We start from the raw sequence: 19,584 nt of genomic DNA, 5'->3' as shown, positions 1-19,584 counted from the left end.
AAGAACTGCTCCCAGTCCTAAACTGCTGGCATCCGTCTCAACAACAAATGGCAGTGAGAAATCAGCATAAGCAAGTAGGGGGGCACTCGTGAGCTTCTCTTTCAGCTGTTCAAATGACTCTTGACAAGATGGCGTCCACACACTTTCCAGCAAGTTTTTATATTTAGCTGGACTGTCCTCCTTGCCCCATGCATTAATCAGATCATGCAAAGGACCTGCCAGCTGCGAAAATCCATGGAGAAATCTCCTGTAATAACTGCAAAAACCCAGGAAGGATCTCAACTCTTTAACTGTGGTGGGTACTGGCCACTGCCTCACTGCAGCTATCTTGTCTGGGTCCGTACCTATCCCTTCAGCTGAGATCTGGTGACCCAAAAAGTGTACACTAGATTGGAGAAAATGACATTTCTCCACCTTAACCTTCAGCCCAGTTTCCCTGAGTCTCTGCAACACTGTCTGAAGACGTGTCAAATGGTCTTCAAAAGTTGATGAGTAGACTAATATGTCATCTAGGTACACGAGCATGATCTGAAGGATTAAGTCACTCATAGTGGCCTGCATGAGTCTTTGGAAAGTGGCTGGACCGTTACACACACCAAAGGGCAATCTGGTATATTCAAACAACCCAAATGGGGTTGTAAAAGCAGTCTTGTGCCTGTCTCTTTCGTGAACTGCCACTTGATGATAGCCACTTGCCAGGTCGATAGTCGAGAAAAACCTTGCACCATGTAATGCATCAAAGGATTCATCTATACGGGGCAAAGGAAAGGCATCACGTCTGGTCTTGGCATTTAGCCGCCTGTAATCGACACATAACCTCAAGCTGTTGTCTGTCTTCCTCACCAGCACAATGGGCGATGCATAGGCACTAGTGCTTTCTTTGATCACACCCTTTTTCAGAAGCTGGGTTATGTGTTCTCGCACCTCTTTGTACTGTGTTGGAGGTATCCGTCGGTAGGCCTGAGTGACCGGGACATCATCGACTAGGTGTATCTCATGACTGATCTTCTCTGTATAACCTAGATCTTCATCCTTGAAAGCAAAAACATCTGCATACTGAGCCAAAAGTGCAGCTAATTTGGTCTGTTCCTCTTGGGAGCCACTAATGCTCAGCTGCTCTATCAGCAATTTCAGTTCACCATCAGATTCTTTAGCCCCTTCCTTATTCAGTGACACTTCCTCGTGGTCAGCAGAGATACGATTAAACTGCACCTCAGCTGCATTTTCAACACACTCCACTACAGTAAGCATACCAAGTCTGGTCCGGGGAGCCAACCACACATCTTCCTGAGAGAAGTTCACAACTTGAACTGGAAACACGTGCCTGTCAGTTTCAACAAGAGTAGGAACAACAACCAAACCACTGGGAACGAGCGTGTTGGTTGGCTCAAGTAACATTAAGGTCTGGTCATCTGAAACTTTCCCAAGCCCTCTAGCAAATACTGTGGCCACGGATGATGCTGGCACGTGTACAGTATTTTTACCAGCTAACCGGGCGATGGATGACCTCTCTAATACTTCGCAGGCTTGCACCCTCTGAAAAGCTTCTCCCCAAGCAGCATTTAACTCTCCTCCGAGAGTTGAATCAAAACTAGCAATGGCTAGCTCCTTACATCTCTTTATTATGTTCATTCCAACAAGAACAGGGGGGGATCCCTCTAGTCTGCTGGCACCTTTTCCCACCTGCTGTTCCACATCATTTTCCTGCACCTTAACTTTAGCTGACATTAGCTCTTGGTCCTGTGGCCCTCCTGGTTCTGGGGCGGGGTCCCTGACTACCAAAAACCCACACTCCTGCGCTGTTAACCCCATGACCTGCACATCCAGCTCAATGTAACCTATATAAGGAATTGGCAATGAGTTAGCTGCAGTCAATTTAAGCCATTTAGCTGTAGGGGTTACATCATCATCTTCACCCATTAGGTGTTGTCGGAAAAATGCCTCTGAGATGGTGCTAACCTGGCTCCCTGTATCCAAAAGGGTTCTAGCCTTAATCCCTCCCACCTCAATTTCAACTTCAGGACATTTACCAACTGCTCTGTCAAAAAATCTCTCACGAGTTAGGGTCTTTGAGCCAGTAGTCTCCCCTCGAATTGCCCGGCTCTTGGCAACCGAGGTGGCTAGTTTCCCTGACCAGGTGCAGGAACAGAAACTGGAGAAGCTCCTTGCTTAAGGGTTTTGCACTCCCTAGCAATGTGTCCAACTCCCTTACACTTGAAACAGATGGGCTTCCCATCATCAGTGAACTGGAACTTTGATCTGGGAATCCCACGTTTAGGGGCCCTTTCTCCGGATGTAACACTCTCCCTAACCACACTGAGTAACTCCCCAATAGCCTTGCCCTGCTCAGAAACCACCTTAAGGATTTCATCTAGAGTTGCAGATGACCTATCTGGAGCTTCACGGGTACTCTGATCCCTTGCAACCGCACTGTCACTTAATATGGGCCTGCTCTTGGCAACTCTGGTGCCACTAGGTTTTTCTTCCATCGACCAAGCAATTGCTTCCTGACGTACATCAAAAAGCGTAGACTCTGGCTTTTCCCTCACCATCTTGCGAAGCTCCCTTCGCAGAGTGGAGTCTCTTACTCCCTCCACAAACTGGTCTCTAACTGCCATCTTTGTGTCTCGTACTGCATCAGGCCTTTGTTTAAGGGCTAAGCGGAGGATCTGGGACAGAGCGTGTGAGTACTCAAAGAAATCTTCACCTTCTAGCTGGAAACGGCTAAAAAAGGTTTGCAGTAACTGTGCTACACTGCGCCTCTCACCATAAGCTTCTCTGAGAAAACAAAAAATTTCTTCGGGTTCAATTTGCTCTCCCCCAGTACATAACTTGATCTCTTCAAGTGCAGAACCCCTGAGGAGGGAAAAAATGAAGTCAACCTGATCATCATTACCCAAGCCTCTAGTTCTGATACCCCTCTGTACTTCATCAATAAACTCCTCTACAGAACGTCCATCTACGGTTGCATCCCCACTAAAGGGTTGAATAGGTCGCTCTCGCGGCAGATATACATATGACCTACTTGCCCCGTCACTCAAAGCAGTTATCCTGGCCATAGCCTGGTCATGTTTGTTACTCAGTTCTGACAATTTTGCCTGAAGCTCAGTGACAGGGTCCCTTGCGGTGGCCCCCGCCAAACCCTGGTCATCGTCACTGTTTGTGTCTGACATAATGAAATGTCTGTGTCCAGATTAGTCTTTGGTCAGGATGCAGAAATTGCCTTAGCAGTCTATTCAGCTAGGTGCCACTGATGTCCTCTTCTCCTCTGGAAAGAATCCTTCCCTCGATCGAAATCACCCTCTTCTGGAAAGACTGGCCACTGCTCCTCTGCACACCTCTGGTATGGCCTCAATCGTCCGATCCTTTCCAATCCCTCGCGTCGCAGGTGACCACCACTACAGTTATTTCTTGCACCGTAAAATAACCTACTAAAACGGAAACCCATAAAAAACTAAATCGCTGAGCTGCCACTTTTGCAGATACCCCACTCCTGGTACCAAATTGTGTAGCCTGGCTAAATTAACCAGCCCAGAACACAGATTATCTTTGGGGTTCTTTTAATCTGAATGATAAAGTAAGTGCTCAGAAGAAAATAACAAGGTTGTAAAAATAAAGAAATAAAATTGTTACAGACAGCTCCTATCCAGTAACAGCTTTGTGCTCTGGTAACCCACTGCTACTGCAGGTTATTTCCCCAACTTTATCAGCATCTGGAACTCAAGGACATCTAGCGTCATTTCGTGTCTGATATAAACCCAAACATAAATAAAACAAAACTTAGCAGTGCAAAAATAACTGTAGTGGCTTCTCAGTGCATTAATCCAGCAGAAAACGGAATATGGATCCCTCTCAGACGAACGGCGAAGTTGGTGGCAGCTACTCCTGGTGCCTTAACTGTTGCACACTTTGCGTTCAAAACAGATCACGCAGCGAAAAAAGGCATTGCACACCCACATAACACCAATGCAAGCTAGCACTCGTGCATGTCTCCGTAGATCCCCATGATCCCTTCCGCTCTCAGAGGTACCCCAAAAGAAAAACAGTGCCATCCAGTGGCATGTCCCATAATATCGAACTTCCACCCGGCTACATCAGTGTTTTAGAGTCTCTACTCAACACACAACAAACTCCAACACATCTCATTCACTCGTGCTAGAATTCAGTCACCTTTCATTAATCTAAAACCAATCAACTAATTTGCATATCAGCTATTAACCCACTAAGTTGACAGGACGACAGGAAAGCATGTTCAAAATAGTATCACAAAAGACAATTTCCCTCATACAGTAAATTACATGTGCTGCCTCAATCAAGCAGGAAGCTTCTCCCAATTTACCATTTTAACAACTAAATTTATTGTCTGATCACTGGTTTATCAAACCAGGATTTTTTTTCCCACAAAAGTTAAACTGTTGTCCTGCAACCTGGAGAGTCAATTTTTTGCATTGGATAAATTCAGTATTTAATAACAAGTGTCTGCTAAATTGACACTATTTTAACACTGATGAAAGATAACAAGCTAATTTTCATTACATGTGTTTGTGTTATTAGACAGGTCTAATGCATGTCTGTGGAGCTGCATCTCCAGCAGAGCATGTTCTTAAAGCTGCCTTTCCTACACACTTCTCTGCTATTATTTAATCATTTCTTAACTAATGTGCTATGAGTCTTCATGAGTCATTTTGTGTTTGGAATTGTTAGTAGGGTTAATGCATGTTCTGCTTGTGTGTGTGTGATTTTGTATATGTTTCTATTTTCGCAATGTTTCAGACTCCGTCTCAATTTTCCAACTTAAGCAGTCAGTTTTCTTTTCCCCAGGTTTGCTAACCCAAATTTTGATTTCCCACATTAAATAATTCCTATGTGTTCTCACCTAGTCTTCTCACTCTGTTGTCCTCTCCCACTTCAACAGTCCAATAGCCGGCAGTTCTCCTTCAGCTTTGTCCTGTGTCCCACTGTCTCTTCTTGCCATTTTACTCCAACTGTTCAGTTCTCCTCAAACGTTTTCTTCACATGCACAGTGAAGTCACAGCCACTCTCACTATTGTCCTCTGATGCGGTTGACTTCGTGCTAGTGGCTGAAGTGCTGCTGCTGCTGCCTTCCTGGGCGACTTCTTAGCAGCTGCTGCCGGTTTCTTGGCTTTGGCCGCGGCGGGCGTCTTAGCTTTGGTCTCAGTAACCCTGTTCATCTTGAAGGATCCGGAGGCCCCGGTGCCCTTGGTCTGCACCAGAGTGTCCTTCGCCACCAGACTCTTGATGGCGGTCTTGACACGGGCCTTGTTCTTGTCCACATCGTAGCCTCCGGCAGCCAGAGCCTTCTTGAGAGCGGCCACGGCTTTCACAATCAGCTCGCCCACGCTGAGGCTGACCTTCTTGGGCTTGGAAGTCATCGTCTTCTTCTTCTTGGCCTGAACCTCGGTGCAGGGCGTGTTTATGATGGAGCCTTTCCCACCACAGCGCCGGCACGTTGAGCGCATCATGAAGGGTCCATTTCTTTCATGTAGCTATGGTCGCTAGCCAGCATGCTAGCCGCATGTGGCTTGCCCGAGTCACTCAGTCCTTTTTGAGCATTTCAACATGCTGCCACCGCCATCTTGCTCGCCCCTCCGTGGAATTCATCCAATCAGACAGGAAGATGGGTTTGCTTTCTTCTGCTGCTGCTGTTTATCCACATTGCTGCTGCTTTGCTGGGACTTTTTGTGCTCAGGACTTGCTGCTGTCTCTTTATCATGTTATTGCTTTGGAGCTGCATTCCTTGTCTTCAGGGAGGGGTGAGAGCTTGTTTGCTTGTGAGGTTGAGAGACACATACACATTGCGCTTTAAATAAGTCAGCCAGAAACTTGGCCTGCATGTTTCCAATGATGTTAAACTATAACTTTCTTCCGACTGCTGCATGTGGAAAATTGATTCAGGTCTGCTTTTCACCTGAAAGTGACAAACTAAAACATGTTTATTATTATCATCATCACTGCTTAATCAACACACATCTCTCTCTCTCTCTCTCGCTCTGTGTTTTTGTGAACAATCCTTTCTTAAAAGCAGAAAATGAAATTGTAGTTGTTTTTGGCTGATCAACACAAAACCTTTTTCCTATGATTATTTTTCTTTTTCACTCTTTTTTTTCTTTTTTTTACAATAGCTGGTGATCTGCAGAATCACCGCTCTCACTCACGATCAAAGGCAATTACTTTTACACAGCGCACAAAAACACTGTGACGTCAGACACATTCACACTCACTTTGTCATCTGCAAAAATAAATCACATGGCTGATGATATGTGCCATGGTGATCCGTAAATATGATCACCAGTTTATTTAACTATTTTTCAACCCAACAAACAAATAATCAAAAACATGATGCTGATGTTATGAACACTCTACACACAAGTCAAGATGCAGGAAAACTGCTCATGGAAACGTTGCACACTCCAGTTATCACAGTTATCATAGCGCTGTTTCCCTCTCTTAGAGTAGTTCTCAGACAGCTCTCGATCTGATAATGTGTAGCCTGCTCATCAGCTCAGAAGAAAAAAAAAAACTGCAACGCGACATCACACAGTAGTCGCATGCTCTGCCCATAGTGGCAAAGTCTTACACTTTCATATTCAACTCAGCTTCTCCATCATGTACTTTTAGATGTTTCATACAGGGTTCAGCATATTAGTTGTTTTCACAGGTGTGCTCTACATCTCAACAATGGTTCATAATAAGACGACAGTCTTCCACACAGGTCAAGTGCCTCTATGCACTTCATTAGTTTAAATATTTACCTATATCACTTCACCTCACATGTCATCGTACTGAATTTAAGCAACCACAAGCTTAATGTAGATTACTTTTAACAACTATCCACCTCAATTACGTCTATGGTCTGGCACACAGGCTGAAGAGTTAACGTTTTGTGTCAGCAAGGGGTGGGGGGACAGCCACCCACCAGAGCATAGCTGCTGATGTGGGCTGGCCTTCTCCACACGCTCTTCAAGGCTGGTGTGTTTTCTGAAAACTTCTAACATTTTAATCTCTTCCATTTTTAAGCCTGCGATTAACCGCACGGCTCAGGTCCGCGTGAAACCCGCGTGACCGCGCTCGCGTGAACCCGCGCAGCTGTGGAGCCGTCGCTCTCTCTCTTTTTTACATAAATACTTTGTGCTGCCAGGAGCAAAGTCCAGCACAAACGTCTGTCTCCCTCCGACTCACTCTTGGTTGCTTAGAAACCCATGATAACAACAACAGTCGGTGTCACAGACCACATGTTCTGCTCCGCACACACTCACACAACAACAACAACGATGACAACAATGACAACGACAACAAAAACAACACAAAATAGGCCTATCGTCCAGCACAGTCTGGACCCCGCGGAACTTCTCAACGCCCCACAAAGTGGCGGAGAACTCACCTCTAGCCACACAAAGTAGCGAGGAACCTCTTGCTCCACAAAGTAGCAAGGAACCCGGGTATCGCTACACAAAGTAGCGAACTTCTCAACGCCTCACACAGTGGCGGAGACTGCACAACCACACGGTTATAGAGTCGGGCTCTTCTCAACGCCTCACACAGTGGCGGAGACTGCACAACGACACGGTTATAGAGTCGGCCTCTTTAAACTTACTTGGCGTTGCTTAGAGTGTAATATCAGCCCGAATCCCGCCGACCGTCATTCATCGAGGAGAAAAGACAGACCGCGAATCCACAGGAACTTCCTGGCTGACGTCAGTCTTTCAGCGTGCCTCTCCTCCCCTCGGTGAATGCGATTCCAGGGCTCCGGCATCGAAGGACCAATTAATGTTAGGTTTGTAGCATAAACCTATTCGCTGGAACGTTAAGACAATATAATTACACTGCTAAGCAAGACACAAATAGGCAAAGTTCTTCATGTTACTCGTGCACGGGAGAGAACCGGACAACCGCTTGACTCCAGTTGGTCTCGTCCGTTCTCCCGTATCACTGTCCTTTTATTGAGGTTACATGAATATGCATAAGTTCATTAACATATGACGTCTACATACACAAAGAGTACCTTGCCTGTGTATGTGTGTGTGTGTGTGTGTGTGTGTGTGTGTGTGTGTGTGTGTGTGTGTGGACTGCTGATCAAAGGGTCAAACATCCTTGGTCAGGAAGAGGGTAGCCTCCCCCTCACCCTAGATGGTTCATCCTAGATAACACGGTGAGGAAGTCCTGCAGTTCATCTAAACAAAGAGCACTTAGACTAGAACAGACGCAACTACGTTAATCCTACCATAAAATAATAAGACACGGTATGACCTCTCATGCTCCCAAAGTGCTGTCTAATACACACAAAGTTTGCAGACTATCAAGGATCAAAACCTCTACCAATCTACAACTAATTACAAAACTCTAAGCATATATAAGTAAATATTTCTAAGCATAAATGACAATCAACAATACAAATCTAACACACAGGGTTTCATCAAACACATCATCTCAGTGCACAGAAACATCTTGCTCTCCATGGAGTATACCTTTCCTGGCCTACACAGACACGCCTCTTCTTTGACTCCCCTACTTACTGAAACACAAATAACGTTATCAGGGCCTTACACCACTAGGCATAGAAGGTTCCCTCCTAAACGCGCGCGCACGCGCACGCGCGCGCGCACACACACACACACACACACACAATGAAAGCCTTTAAAATGTGGCTATCTACTATCCAAACTTCGTTAAGTCAGTGAATAAAATAGAATAGAAAGGAACCTATGACATTGAAGAGACTTTTCTCCAACCATAATATCCTGATGCACTTTAGACCCAGCAACAACATCAGAAAAATTGGATAATCTCAGGGACAAAAGACCCAAACATGAGCTAAGCAATGCTGCACAGTCCAGTGAGGAGTATCCAGTGGCCAGCTGAGGAGACGAGTGAAACACTTGAACAGCAACACCAAAGCAAGGCTGCAGGACCCGATCGCATTAGTCTTAGAGTCCTGCAGCATTGGTTGTCACTATTTCCAATGTCTCCTGGATTGCTGACTATCTGTCAGAGTGGCCTCAGTTTGTACAGCAGGGGGAGTGAGGAAGTTATTCAGGAAATGAATCATACCTGTCTCTATCAAACTGTACAATAACTCGCATGAGCACCCCTGTGAGGCATTAGATTCCACACGCACGGTCTGTTATTAAACCATCTTGCAGCTGGTTCCTAGATTGAATGCGCATTTAAAATGTATTAATCCGATTTGCACCCGTCTCTTGCACAATCTGTTTTGTTTTTACTCTTCTTTAACTTAATTTTTTTTTTATCACTGTTGATTATATATTTATATCTTGCACAGTATAATGCCATCACTAAGAGCCTGTGGCATTTTTATTTCAACTATGATGATAGTGTAGTGTAACACAAATAATTTCCCTCGTAGGATCAATAAATTACCTACTTACCTCACAAATAAGCCAAGCTTGGGACCATGTGACCCTTGCAAGTCATGTGCTGATAGGGTGGGTCAACAACTCAGGACCCCCCAACAAGGTGACAACCCCACTAGATGTTTCACACCTGGGATTCCATTTTAGATCAGAGGCTGAACATCTTTAAGAATCAAATATAGAAGTCTATCTGCCTTCAACTCAAGCTCATAAGACGACCATGACCTGGATGACTGAGAACCTACATAAACATGCTCCATATGAAAAATGAAAAACAGATGCACAAAGTAATAAATTCTTTTCAAGTGATATCACTTGAGACCTTATGTTGGAAAACGAAACACAGGCTTAGTATGATGCGAATTCCCTGGAACTCTGCAGCTTTCCTTTTAACACCCAAGCAGACGTGAGGAGGTGACTTCCAGCATTCCTGATTATGCTGAACAGATTTCCAGGATTTTCAATCCTACATTGATGGGAAACTTCAACGTAGAACTTGTCATCTACCAATCGGAAGGTCTGTGGGCAAGCTACTGAGTCCAGAGTTGCTCCCAATGCATCCATCAGAGTGTGAGTGTGTGAACGAGTGTTAGATTGCAGTGATGTGGGCATGACTGGGTGAATGAACCACGTAGTAAAAAGTGCTTTAAGTTCTCAGAAAAAAAAAAGTATAATGCTTTGAGCTTTTTAGAAAAACATTTATTGTTATTTTCACGTTAATTGTGTAGAGGCATGTACTTCATTCACAAAATAGGAACAGTAAAATTAATCAGACAAGAAAAATATATGCTGTCTTCTGTTTTCTTACATTATCAATATATATATATATATACATACATTGTAAAATAGGACATTGTAACAAAAAAGAATCCAGAATGTAGCAAAAAGCAAGTTATGATGGCTACATCTGCACTGCACCATGAACACAGATGTAACGTGTTGTCAGTCTAAAAACAAAAAAGAAAAGAAAAGCTGATATTAGACTGAGGTTTTCAGATCCTTCTTTCATTGTCAAAGGAGTTTTTATGGCTTTATTTATAGAGTTGAAATGACACAGCTAGCTATAGTTAAAAAACAAACAAAAACAGTGACTTTTATAACACCATAAACCCCGTTATCATGGTAAAACATCTTTACAGAAGTTAGGCGCCATGCTTTTGAGCATTAATCAGGTATCATCTCATCGCTGCACAGAAGCTTCTGTCCGAGACCACAATATTACAAAAGAACACTCACTTAAGCATTACAAAACACACACACAGGCGCACTTTAGTCTCAAGGACAAACAGCCCAGAGAGAATACAGGCATTTTTAAAACAATAGGACAAGTCCACACTTTTAGAATCAGTGGCTGTAAATGATAAGTGGAATTAGCAGAGCTCCTTATACACGATACAAAAATGTCTTCTTATTTCTAAAGTTTAATTTCTTGAAATTTTTGAGTGCAATTTTTAGAAAAGATCTACATATAATCAGAACATAACCTTGGTTTGGATCATGATCTTAGAAATTAATTTAACCTGCTACCTTTTTTTGTTTGTTTTGATTCAACCACAGTGTCATTATACAATAGTGAATATTCTCCAATAACTGCTCTGCAAAAAGTTATTATAAATATACTTGGGCTCAAAAGGTCAAAGATGATTGGAGGATTCAAGAAGTAAACAAGAAGTTTAAAGATCAGGCTGTTTTGTTGTTTTTTTTAAAACACTCATACCTTTACTGTCCCGTCTGTGATACATTCAGCACATGTTACGATAACACTAACACGCTGTACATGATAGAAACAGCTGTAAACTTGTACACCACCAGTGTCTGGTTGGATATATTCAGCAGGAGGCTTTTCCAGCAACACTCCGGGATGTGATCAGAGGTGTGAGGAATGGCAGACATCAGGAATTTGCTGCATCGCCTTACAATGCTGCACTTAAACAATAACATTTCTTGGAAAAGGAACTCACTCCTGAACAATTGTTATTTGGTCATGCTGACAAATGTGAGCAACACTGTCTTCTGGGTATTAAATACACTTTCCTTACAGATTTCCGCAGACCCCGTGAGTAAATTCCCAGATGTTACACACTGACACGGCACAGGAATTAAACAAGCTCACGCTCAAGATCACAACAATGAGCCGATTCCAAAATACAGACATCCACACGTCTACAGCAACAAGGTGAGCAGAGGCTGTAGCTCTATCAGAGGGGTTCAATTCACTTTCAAATTAAATCCAGATGAGTTATTACAGGAATTTAATGCATATTAAAGGATATTAAGAAAGCGATTTAACCTGAAAGTGAAGTGAGCCCCGAGGAAGTGATGTAGTGATATCAAAAAGACAAAGACACACACACACACAAAAGAAAAGACATTTAGCTGAATGAGTGGACAAACAGGACTCTTGTCTCCACCTGCTGGCCAGCACTGGTATTGCACGGACATCATGACCCTCAGCAGGTCGGAGCGACAAATGTACAAAATATTGCGCCACGACTACTGTTGAATTCAATTTGGTTATGAGATTGACCAGTGAGGTTAGGATAAAGCTAATATGCTGTAAACACTTCAGTTTCGGAGGTCAGAGCTCCTGACAGGCCAGCCCTTATTTGGCAGAGTGTTGGTGTTCTTTGTAAAGGTTGAAGCACGGAGTTGTAGAAAAACAGGCTGTGCACATTGCGGGCTAAAAATCATGGATCAGCCTCTTAAAGAACAAATAGTGAGCAAGCTTCATCTCCAAAGTTAAACCGTCCAGTCGAAGCAGCAGGTTTTGTTTTTTTTCCTTTGACACAAGTGGGCCATAAAAAAACACATATAAAGCTGATTCTTTTAGTCTGTTAGTAGGAAAGAAGAAAACTTACTGCCACTTCAACTGTTACACACAATCTCTCTCTTTCTCACACGGACACACACACACAATACATTATATTAAAAAAAAAGGAGAAAAAAAATCTAATGATCGAGCAACATCCATAACACCTTTTTTTTTTAACTTTTTTTTGTTTAAATTAAAAAAAAAAAAAAAAAAGCAGCACTTTTTTCTTTGATGGATAATCTACAAAGTGCAAATGCGCCATCTTGTGCTCTGATGGATTAAAAAAAAAAAAAAAAAACCCCAAAAAGTCTACCCAAAACCTGGTTAGAGTTTCCTTGTGCACGGATTCACCGTGTGGTGGAGTCTTCTGTAAGATAGTCCAGGTTTGTTGGGAAGCATCCATCTCAAGAGGTGTCGATCATTGTTACGCGTATACTCGTTAAAAAAATGAGACAACATGAGACTCAAGGGTAAATCGATGCATCTCCACATCGTGTACTGCCTCTCTAAAAAACCAAAAACAAACCAAAAAAAGCTGTTCCAGGCTCTCCTCACTGCAGCTTTGTATCTCCAAGTCTTGGTGGACCTGGGAGGCTTTCAGCAGTAGCACTGATTCACTTTAATGCGGTCCTCGTCAATAAATACTTCAATTGTGAGAGGTTAAAAAAAAAAAAAAAAGCAACAGAAATATGAATACAGTATACTGTTAGTATGTGTGTGTATGTTTATGCGCATAACTGCAAACAACCTTGTCTCATGTCTTACGAAGAGAGGTGTGAGATGCGTTCATGACACTGCATGTGGAAATGCTAATGCCACGGAATACATGACTGTGATAATGACTGCATTTCCATAGTTACTGTGAATGGATTTAAATGGGCATCTGCTGGCAGACTGCTGAGAAACTGAACTCTAGCTTTGCTTAAGGCATCGAAGTAGATGACTGAGGTGCTTCTCCTGTGGCAGGAAAGAACAAAAAGAAAAAGAATTATATATACATACATATATTTATTACTTACACAAAGCAGTTCTATCTGGAAAAGTCAGACTGACCATTAAGCCAGAGCTACAGACTCGCTGAGAGGTGGCTGACTGCAATTACCTGGTTAGGACTCGCTCTCCATTGAGATTGTAATGGTTTCGCTTTCAGCTGTGAAGACAAGCAGAACAGAATATGTGATAGAATTTACATCAACAGCTCAGCCTTTCTATGTAATAATAACACCCCTGCTGGGACTCACCTGATTTGAGGGTGTCATTTGCCAGATGGTCTCCGATGTTATTAGCATGCTGCTCGTTGCTCAGGAGGCGATTCTGAGACTCGCTGAGTGGACTCACGGTGATGTCAGCAGCGCTGGAAAAATTAGCTGCCATTAGCACCATTTTTCTCAAAATAAAAGCCCTATCAGAAGCTTCTACTATTGCACCGGGATTTAGCACCTTTTACTGGGCTCTGACTGCAGTGTCACTGTGGCCTGCTCCACGTCGGTGTTGACCAGTCGGGTGGGGAACGTCAGACCATCTCCCTGGCTGCAGTAAGCAAGCAGAGAATCTAAAGATTAAGAGCTGTCAACTGATTAGAAAAACCCCCAAAAACCGTGAAGCTGAACTTCCTCAGGAGCTGCTGCAGCCACAGACTGTATATAAAAGATGGACACACCATAATGTTACAAACTGTTCTGCAGACTGCTGTTTTAAAGGCTCGACTTTAGCATCTGGCACTTGTACTTTATAAACCCGATGCAACAAGTGATAGGTGGAGCCTGCTTTATTTTATTTTCGTACTCTAATGTGAAAGTATTTAATACAAAAAAGCATTATTTTATATTAAATATGGCTTGAAATTAGCACGTGTAGCCATAATTTAATCTGGAAAACACTTAGACATTTTGTTACAGACTTCTATTAAAAAAACAAAAAAAACAACAACAAGCAACTTGAGTTGCTGCCCCTTGCTGCCCATTACAAAGAATGCAGGTTTAAGACACTCTAGATTCACTTTTCGAACCCATATAGTCTATGCTGCAACAAAGTTAGGCTTATATTTAAAAGAATAACATCACAGCTTTAGCTTTTACTTCAGTATTTAAACAATTATACCAGATTCTTCAGGTTTTGTTTATTTAACACAGAAATCCTGGTCTTCCTGGTTCTGTTGTGCATCTTTTCCGTTAGTACCTACTCAGATCGACTCACCACGACTCAGACTGGCTTTTCCATTACAATCAAGTACCACTAAATGTGTGTGGTTGTTGTCATAGCAACGTGGCCAAGGGTCCTGTGACTTAATTAGTATGCAACAACTTTGCCAGGTTTCAAAAATGTCGGTTTCAGTTTTTGGTAACAATACACTCATGACTCATCTTTTGACGCCATTGACCAGCCAATCGGTGGCATCCAGTCTGACAACGTCACATTTTAGTACCTGCTCTTTTTGTTTAGAACCTCGGCTGAGCAGGTACTATTTTAGTACCTGGTACTATGACCTAATGGAAAACTCTGAAAATCGGGGCACACTGTGGTGAGTCGATCTGATTAAGTACTAATGGAAAAGGGGCTTTAGATCTCCTCTGTCTGAAAGGTACTCCTGGATATTTCCCTTATTTCTCAAGCGGTCGGCACGGCAGATGGAAGTACACATGATTTGGCACACACTTTACACTGGATACCCTTTCTGATGCAACTCATTTATCTGGGCTTGGGATCTGCGCTAGGAATCCACTAGCTTGTTACCTTCAGAGGCTTGGGTTTTGTCTCCTCCCGGGAATCTTTTCTGTGTACGGCAAACCACAACACTCCCTTTAATGTCTGTCTCTCTCTCTGTGAAAGTTTTTCTCTCTCTCTTTTTTTTTTTTTTTTACCTTGTGAAGACGGGCAGCAGCCAGTACTTCTTCTGGTCACCAAAGACCTGAGCAATATTCTTTCGGAAACCCAGAGAGAAACCATTTTTATCAGAGCCTGTCCTAAAGACTGGTGCTCTGAATGCCTCTGCAGGGTAAGAGGAAAATGAAAAGAGAAGAGGCAGACAGAAGGGAAAGAGAACTGTTAGACAAACACTAAAGGAGGGGAACAAAACTCCGTCCCTAGCAACAAAGTTATTCCAGTGATAATGATGACAAAAAAATGACATTCAACTTGACAAACTGTTAGAATATTTGAAATCACTGCTAGATATTAAATACAAGGAAAACGATACCTATTGTCGACCTGTTCTTCCCTACAAGCCAAAGGTGGTAGCTGAAGAGGGACAAAATACTGATGCAGAACATGGCGGCCACAAAAAAAAGAAACAAGACGTGGAATTTGGCAGGCGTGTCTGTCAGCTCATTCTAGGGGGAGAGACGGGAGAAGAGGAGAGTCAGGCAGCCATCAATAACAAATTCACATCGGAGATATTTCTGGAAATGCAAGAGCAATGACAGAGAGCTGATATAAACAAAAAGAAAAAAAAAGGCAGAGAAATGACTTTTAAAAAAGTCTCATGTGAGCCACTTCACTTGCATGCACATCACGAAAACAACAACGGTGAGGACGGTGGGGGAGGGGGGAGGCATCGGAGGATGGCTGTGTTACCTTTGGGCAGTTTTCTGCCGATTTCCTGCGGCAAAGCTTTAGTACAAACAGAAACAAGAGGGGTTAGCAACACCAGGAGAGAACAGACGGGAGGGGGGAGCACTTAGAAATCAGGAGGCAAATAGAAGTCAAGGCCAAGTTGGGTGGAAAAGTGGGGAGCTGCGGGGGAGGTGAATGAAAGAGAGTGGGTTGAAAGAAAACTGTGCCCGGACTGGCAAGAAACAAAGGGATAAAAGAGGAAGAGATGAGAGAAAATTGAAGTGAAACAGCTACGAGAGAGAGAGAAAGGAGGTGTTTGCGGGCACATGAGTGGTGTGACTGATGGCTCCGATAGTGGAAAGGGAGGCAGAAAAAGAGAAAAGATCCGAGAACAATGAGCCAGTGTGCGAGAACTGGGGATAAAAGAAAGGGGAAACAGAGGGGTAGGGTGGGGGCCGGTCAGAGGGTGAAGGGTGAGAGAGGACAGAGAAAACAGAGGAGCGGCACAGCGGAGCACAGGAGAGGTCAGCGCCATGCACAGCCAACTCAAGAGATGCTCATCCTGGCTACGATGTGCCACCCGATTCTGCATCTGTGTCACACATTCACTCCATGCTGTGGGGCGAGTGGGCATAGCGTGTCGGTGCGTCGTTACTCACTGTCCAGAATTTAATGAAATACTGCAGGACGGTGGCTGCAATGAACAAACAGTACACCAGCGAGTAGGCCAGGAAGAGGATGAAAAACTTGTAGTTGGAGAATCCCACACAGTTGTTCACCCTGCAGACACACAAACACCACATTTGGATGCAGTTTCTTTTCCAGTGCAGAAACCTTATCAAAGTTTGCAAAAGGTGGAGGCTACTGGTGAGGTAGCACCAAACAAATGGCATTATCAAGCAGTTTCTGAAAAGGTGTAGCAACGTGTCGTAATTTAAGGTATGTTAGTTATAAAGCGTGAGAACAAAGTAAAATGAACTTCTGTCACCAACAGGATGTGGCTCTTACATACCAGGGACAGTGATGATCCATCTTTAGCACACACCTGCCAAAAAATAATAATAAAAACAAAAGATTAACTTTAAAAAACTGAAGAGTAAGAGAAAAATTTTAAGGAAAGAAGAAAATTCCCTTACATGTCACATGCTGAGCAGTGATGACATCTGTCTGGCTTGATAACTTGACAGCGGTCACAGTAGCGGATCGCTGCAATAAATTAGCACAACAATCATCATGATAACTCAATTCCAAACAGAACAGATTCATTCTCATTTACATTCAGTGACACAGACGTACCGCCAGCGCCTGTGCGGGTGTACAGAGGGAGGCTGCTGGCAGCTCTCCACAGGATCTCTTGCTGGGACTCTGGCCTCTCCTCCTTCTCATAGCGTTCCTTTTCAGCCTTGGGGAGGCAAAACTGGAGGGAAGGGAGCAAAATACCTTTTTTAAGCTGCCATTTACTGCAGCAGGGGATTACACACAGGCAGACAGAGCAGGCTTGTTTTGTTTTGGAGGATTGGATTAGTGTTATACCTCTTTGGAAGGGTTAGCAGGCTTGGTGAAGATGGTCTTCCAGTAAGACCACACAAACATGACGAATGAGAGGTGGAAGAAGATCAGGTAGACAACTGGAGGGGGGAAACTGAGCATCAGGATCAAGGACATACGCACTGATATGTGGGTTATATAAGGAAATGCCACTGTAACGCAAAACATGGCCTAAGAGCAAAAAAAAAAAACCTACGCTGTTAATTAATTAGAGAGGAAAGCTAATAGTTTATGCTGGATGAGGAGGAGCTGCTGGGCTATAAGCAGGCCAACCTCAGCACTTTGAGAGGAAACACAATTTCTGTGCCAGCCTTTTCTTTAAAAAGCCAAGTCTACAGAGTACTTTTCCAGAAACTTAAGTAAGATTATGCCAATAAAAAACTCTTAGCTCAGTAAAATTCCATTTACGATTTATTAAACAAACATTGTTTGATGTCCTGGGACACTTACTCTGCTCTCCTATGCTGGGGATGGTGACTGCAAAGAGAAAACATAGACAATATATGTCAGATATTATATATACTGATAAACTTTTATACATTATGGTGGAAACAACCATATCATTTATCCACACTGTATTCACTTCTACAAAAATTTTCAAAATACTGATACTGTACATGAGTAACGAATTAATTAAAGGGTTGGCATGTTTTACAGTTATCCATATCAGAAATTAATTAACTACAGCCCCCTGCCCCCTTAATTAAGAAAAAAAGTTTTCCCCTATGCATGTAACCAGTTCCCATATTTACGCCAACATATCTGATAAAAACCAAAAGAAAACCAGTAGAAACTTTCACCTAGTGGTTTATCTAATAATAAATAAATAAAGCCTAAAAATGGGGCGGGAAGAAAAATAAATAAATACATAGTCACACCTCAGGAGCACAGCAGCCATGCAATCTTTTCTATTGCCCCATTAATCTCCTACACAATGTCAAGACAATTTAATTAGTCCACCTTGCTGTTGTTAAGTGTACCTTTTTTCCACTTCCAAATAGTTAACAAAGATTAAGTATTAGGAGCTGACTAATAAAAATACACATGTTGAATTTTTCACAGCTGAATTACAGCACTTAGACATAACCTTACATGAATTTATGTATTTATTTATTTTTTTTGGGGGGGGGGGGGGGGGGGGGAGACAATCCGCAACTATTGCCTTAAGCCAGTTTAACTAAAAGAGACATGTTGTGTGGTATTTATATGTCAGCCAGTCAAATACCGTTTATTTCTCCATCCACACTCATTTAATTTCACATAAAACCACAGAGACGAGACGGGTAGCTTTAACATAAAAAAGACAGCACAGTGCTAGTTTTTCTTTGACTAAAACCGTCCTCTTTTGAATATATGGCAACCCAGGCGATGGCAACCAACAGAAAATTAGCTGGATCTAGATTTGGACGGGTTTGCCAACACCTTTGTTGGGCTGCAGTTCATTTACTTCCTGCTGGCCAGCAGCCGCCGCTGTGTTTGTGTGTGTTGTCAGGAAATATGGTTAGCACCGGCTTTTAAAGGCCTTGAAAGAAGCGACAGACGACGGCGAGGTCTCTACTTACATATACAAAGCTCCACCACGTAAGCGTAGTACGACCAGCAGACGACGAGCGCGATAAAAATCACAGGTATCCATGCTAAGCCCCGTTGACAGCATCTCAGTACGTGTGTGGGCGCCATCTTTCCCCCTCTACTGTGGAGAAGGGAGTGTCGACGGGTGACGTCACGATAATAAAAAATGTGAAACAGGGAGGTGAGCCGAGCGATGATATACGACCAGGAAACCAAGTATAGTGCTTCAGTATAAAACATAAAATACAACAAAGGCACCAAGCCCAGCTAGGTTATCACAGTTGTATAACATGTAGCACGGCAAACCCTAGTAATGTAGACTAAATTGATATATTTCCTGCTGTCTACGTGTCCAAATGAATCTCTGTATAAAGAATTATGGATTTTAAATAATATAGAAAAATAAACCTTAAGATGAATATGTTGGCAATAATAAATCGGTTTAATTGTAATTATACTATTTATTTACCCGTAATTCTTAAAAAAAAACAAAACTAAATACTCGACATACTTTTTAAAAAACATTAAATCTTTTAATCGTTTAATCGCACTTTGCTTCATAACACTAACACATTTCTGATCCATTGGTGTGGGGTTTTTTTTCAAATGCATTTTGAAATAAAAAGCAGTGAGTTTTATTTAGGTTGGATTTTACTAAGTTTTTCGTAAGTTTTTTTTTTTTTAAGTAGGCATTGTACTTTGAACTTC

General features: G+C 42.7%; 2 protein-coding genes across 3 annotated transcripts; both read right to left on the bottom strand.

Moving 5' to 3' along the window:
- Positions 1 to 4,984: 4,984 nt before the first annotated feature.
- LOC146702058 (histone H1-like) lies at positions 4,985 to 5,774 on the bottom strand. Its single transcript, XM_085469226.1, has one exon. It carries the CDS (start codon positions 5,481 to 5,483, stop codon positions 5,013 to 5,015), a length of 471 nt encoding a protein of 156 aa, XP_085325352.1. The 5' UTR covers positions 5,484 to 5,774; the 3' UTR covers positions 4,985 to 5,012.
- Positions 5,775 to 10,076: 4,302 nt separating this feature from the next.
- Positions 10,077 to 19,006, bottom strand: LOC146702057 (palmitoyltransferase ZDHHC20-B-like). 2 transcript variants are annotated; one of them, XR_014922276.1, is made up of 14 exons: positions 18,867 to 19,006; positions 17,755 to 17,781; positions 17,290 to 17,384; positions 17,053 to 17,173; positions 16,893 to 16,962; positions 16,769 to 16,801; positions 16,416 to 16,536; positions 15,778 to 15,813; positions 15,401 to 15,533; positions 15,066 to 15,192; positions 13,645 to 13,734; positions 13,446 to 13,558; positions 13,258 to 13,354; positions 10,077 to 13,161 (listed from the first exon to the last, which is right to left on the bottom strand). XR_014922276.1 is itself a non-coding variant. In XM_085468551.1 (14 exons), the coding sequence occupies exons 1-13, from the start codon at positions 18,982 to 18,984 to the stop codon at positions 13,311 to 13,313; spliced, it is 1,128 nt and encodes a 375-aa protein (XP_085324677.1). In that variant the 5' UTR covers positions 18,985 to 19,006; the 3' UTR covers positions 10,077 to 13,161; positions 13,307 to 13,310. The 2 variants fall into 2 exon arrangements, 1 of the variants encoding a protein (XP_085324677.1); XM_085468551.1 differs by having other exon boundaries at positions 13,307 to 13,354.
- Positions 19,007 to 19,584: the final 578 nt, after the last annotated feature.

This window comes from Copadichromis virginalis, linkage group LG9 (assembly GCF_057382275.1).
Source record: "Copadichromis virginalis isolate Kocher_CV1m ecotype Utaka linkage group LG9, C_Virginalis_male_GT1.1, whole genome shotgun sequence".
NCBI lineage: Eukaryota > Metazoa > Chordata > Actinopteri > Cichliformes > Cichlidae > Copadichromis > Copadichromis virginalis.
The sequence above is the reverse complement of the archived record's forward strand: the minus strand, read 5'-3'. Positions and strand labels throughout refer to the sequence as shown.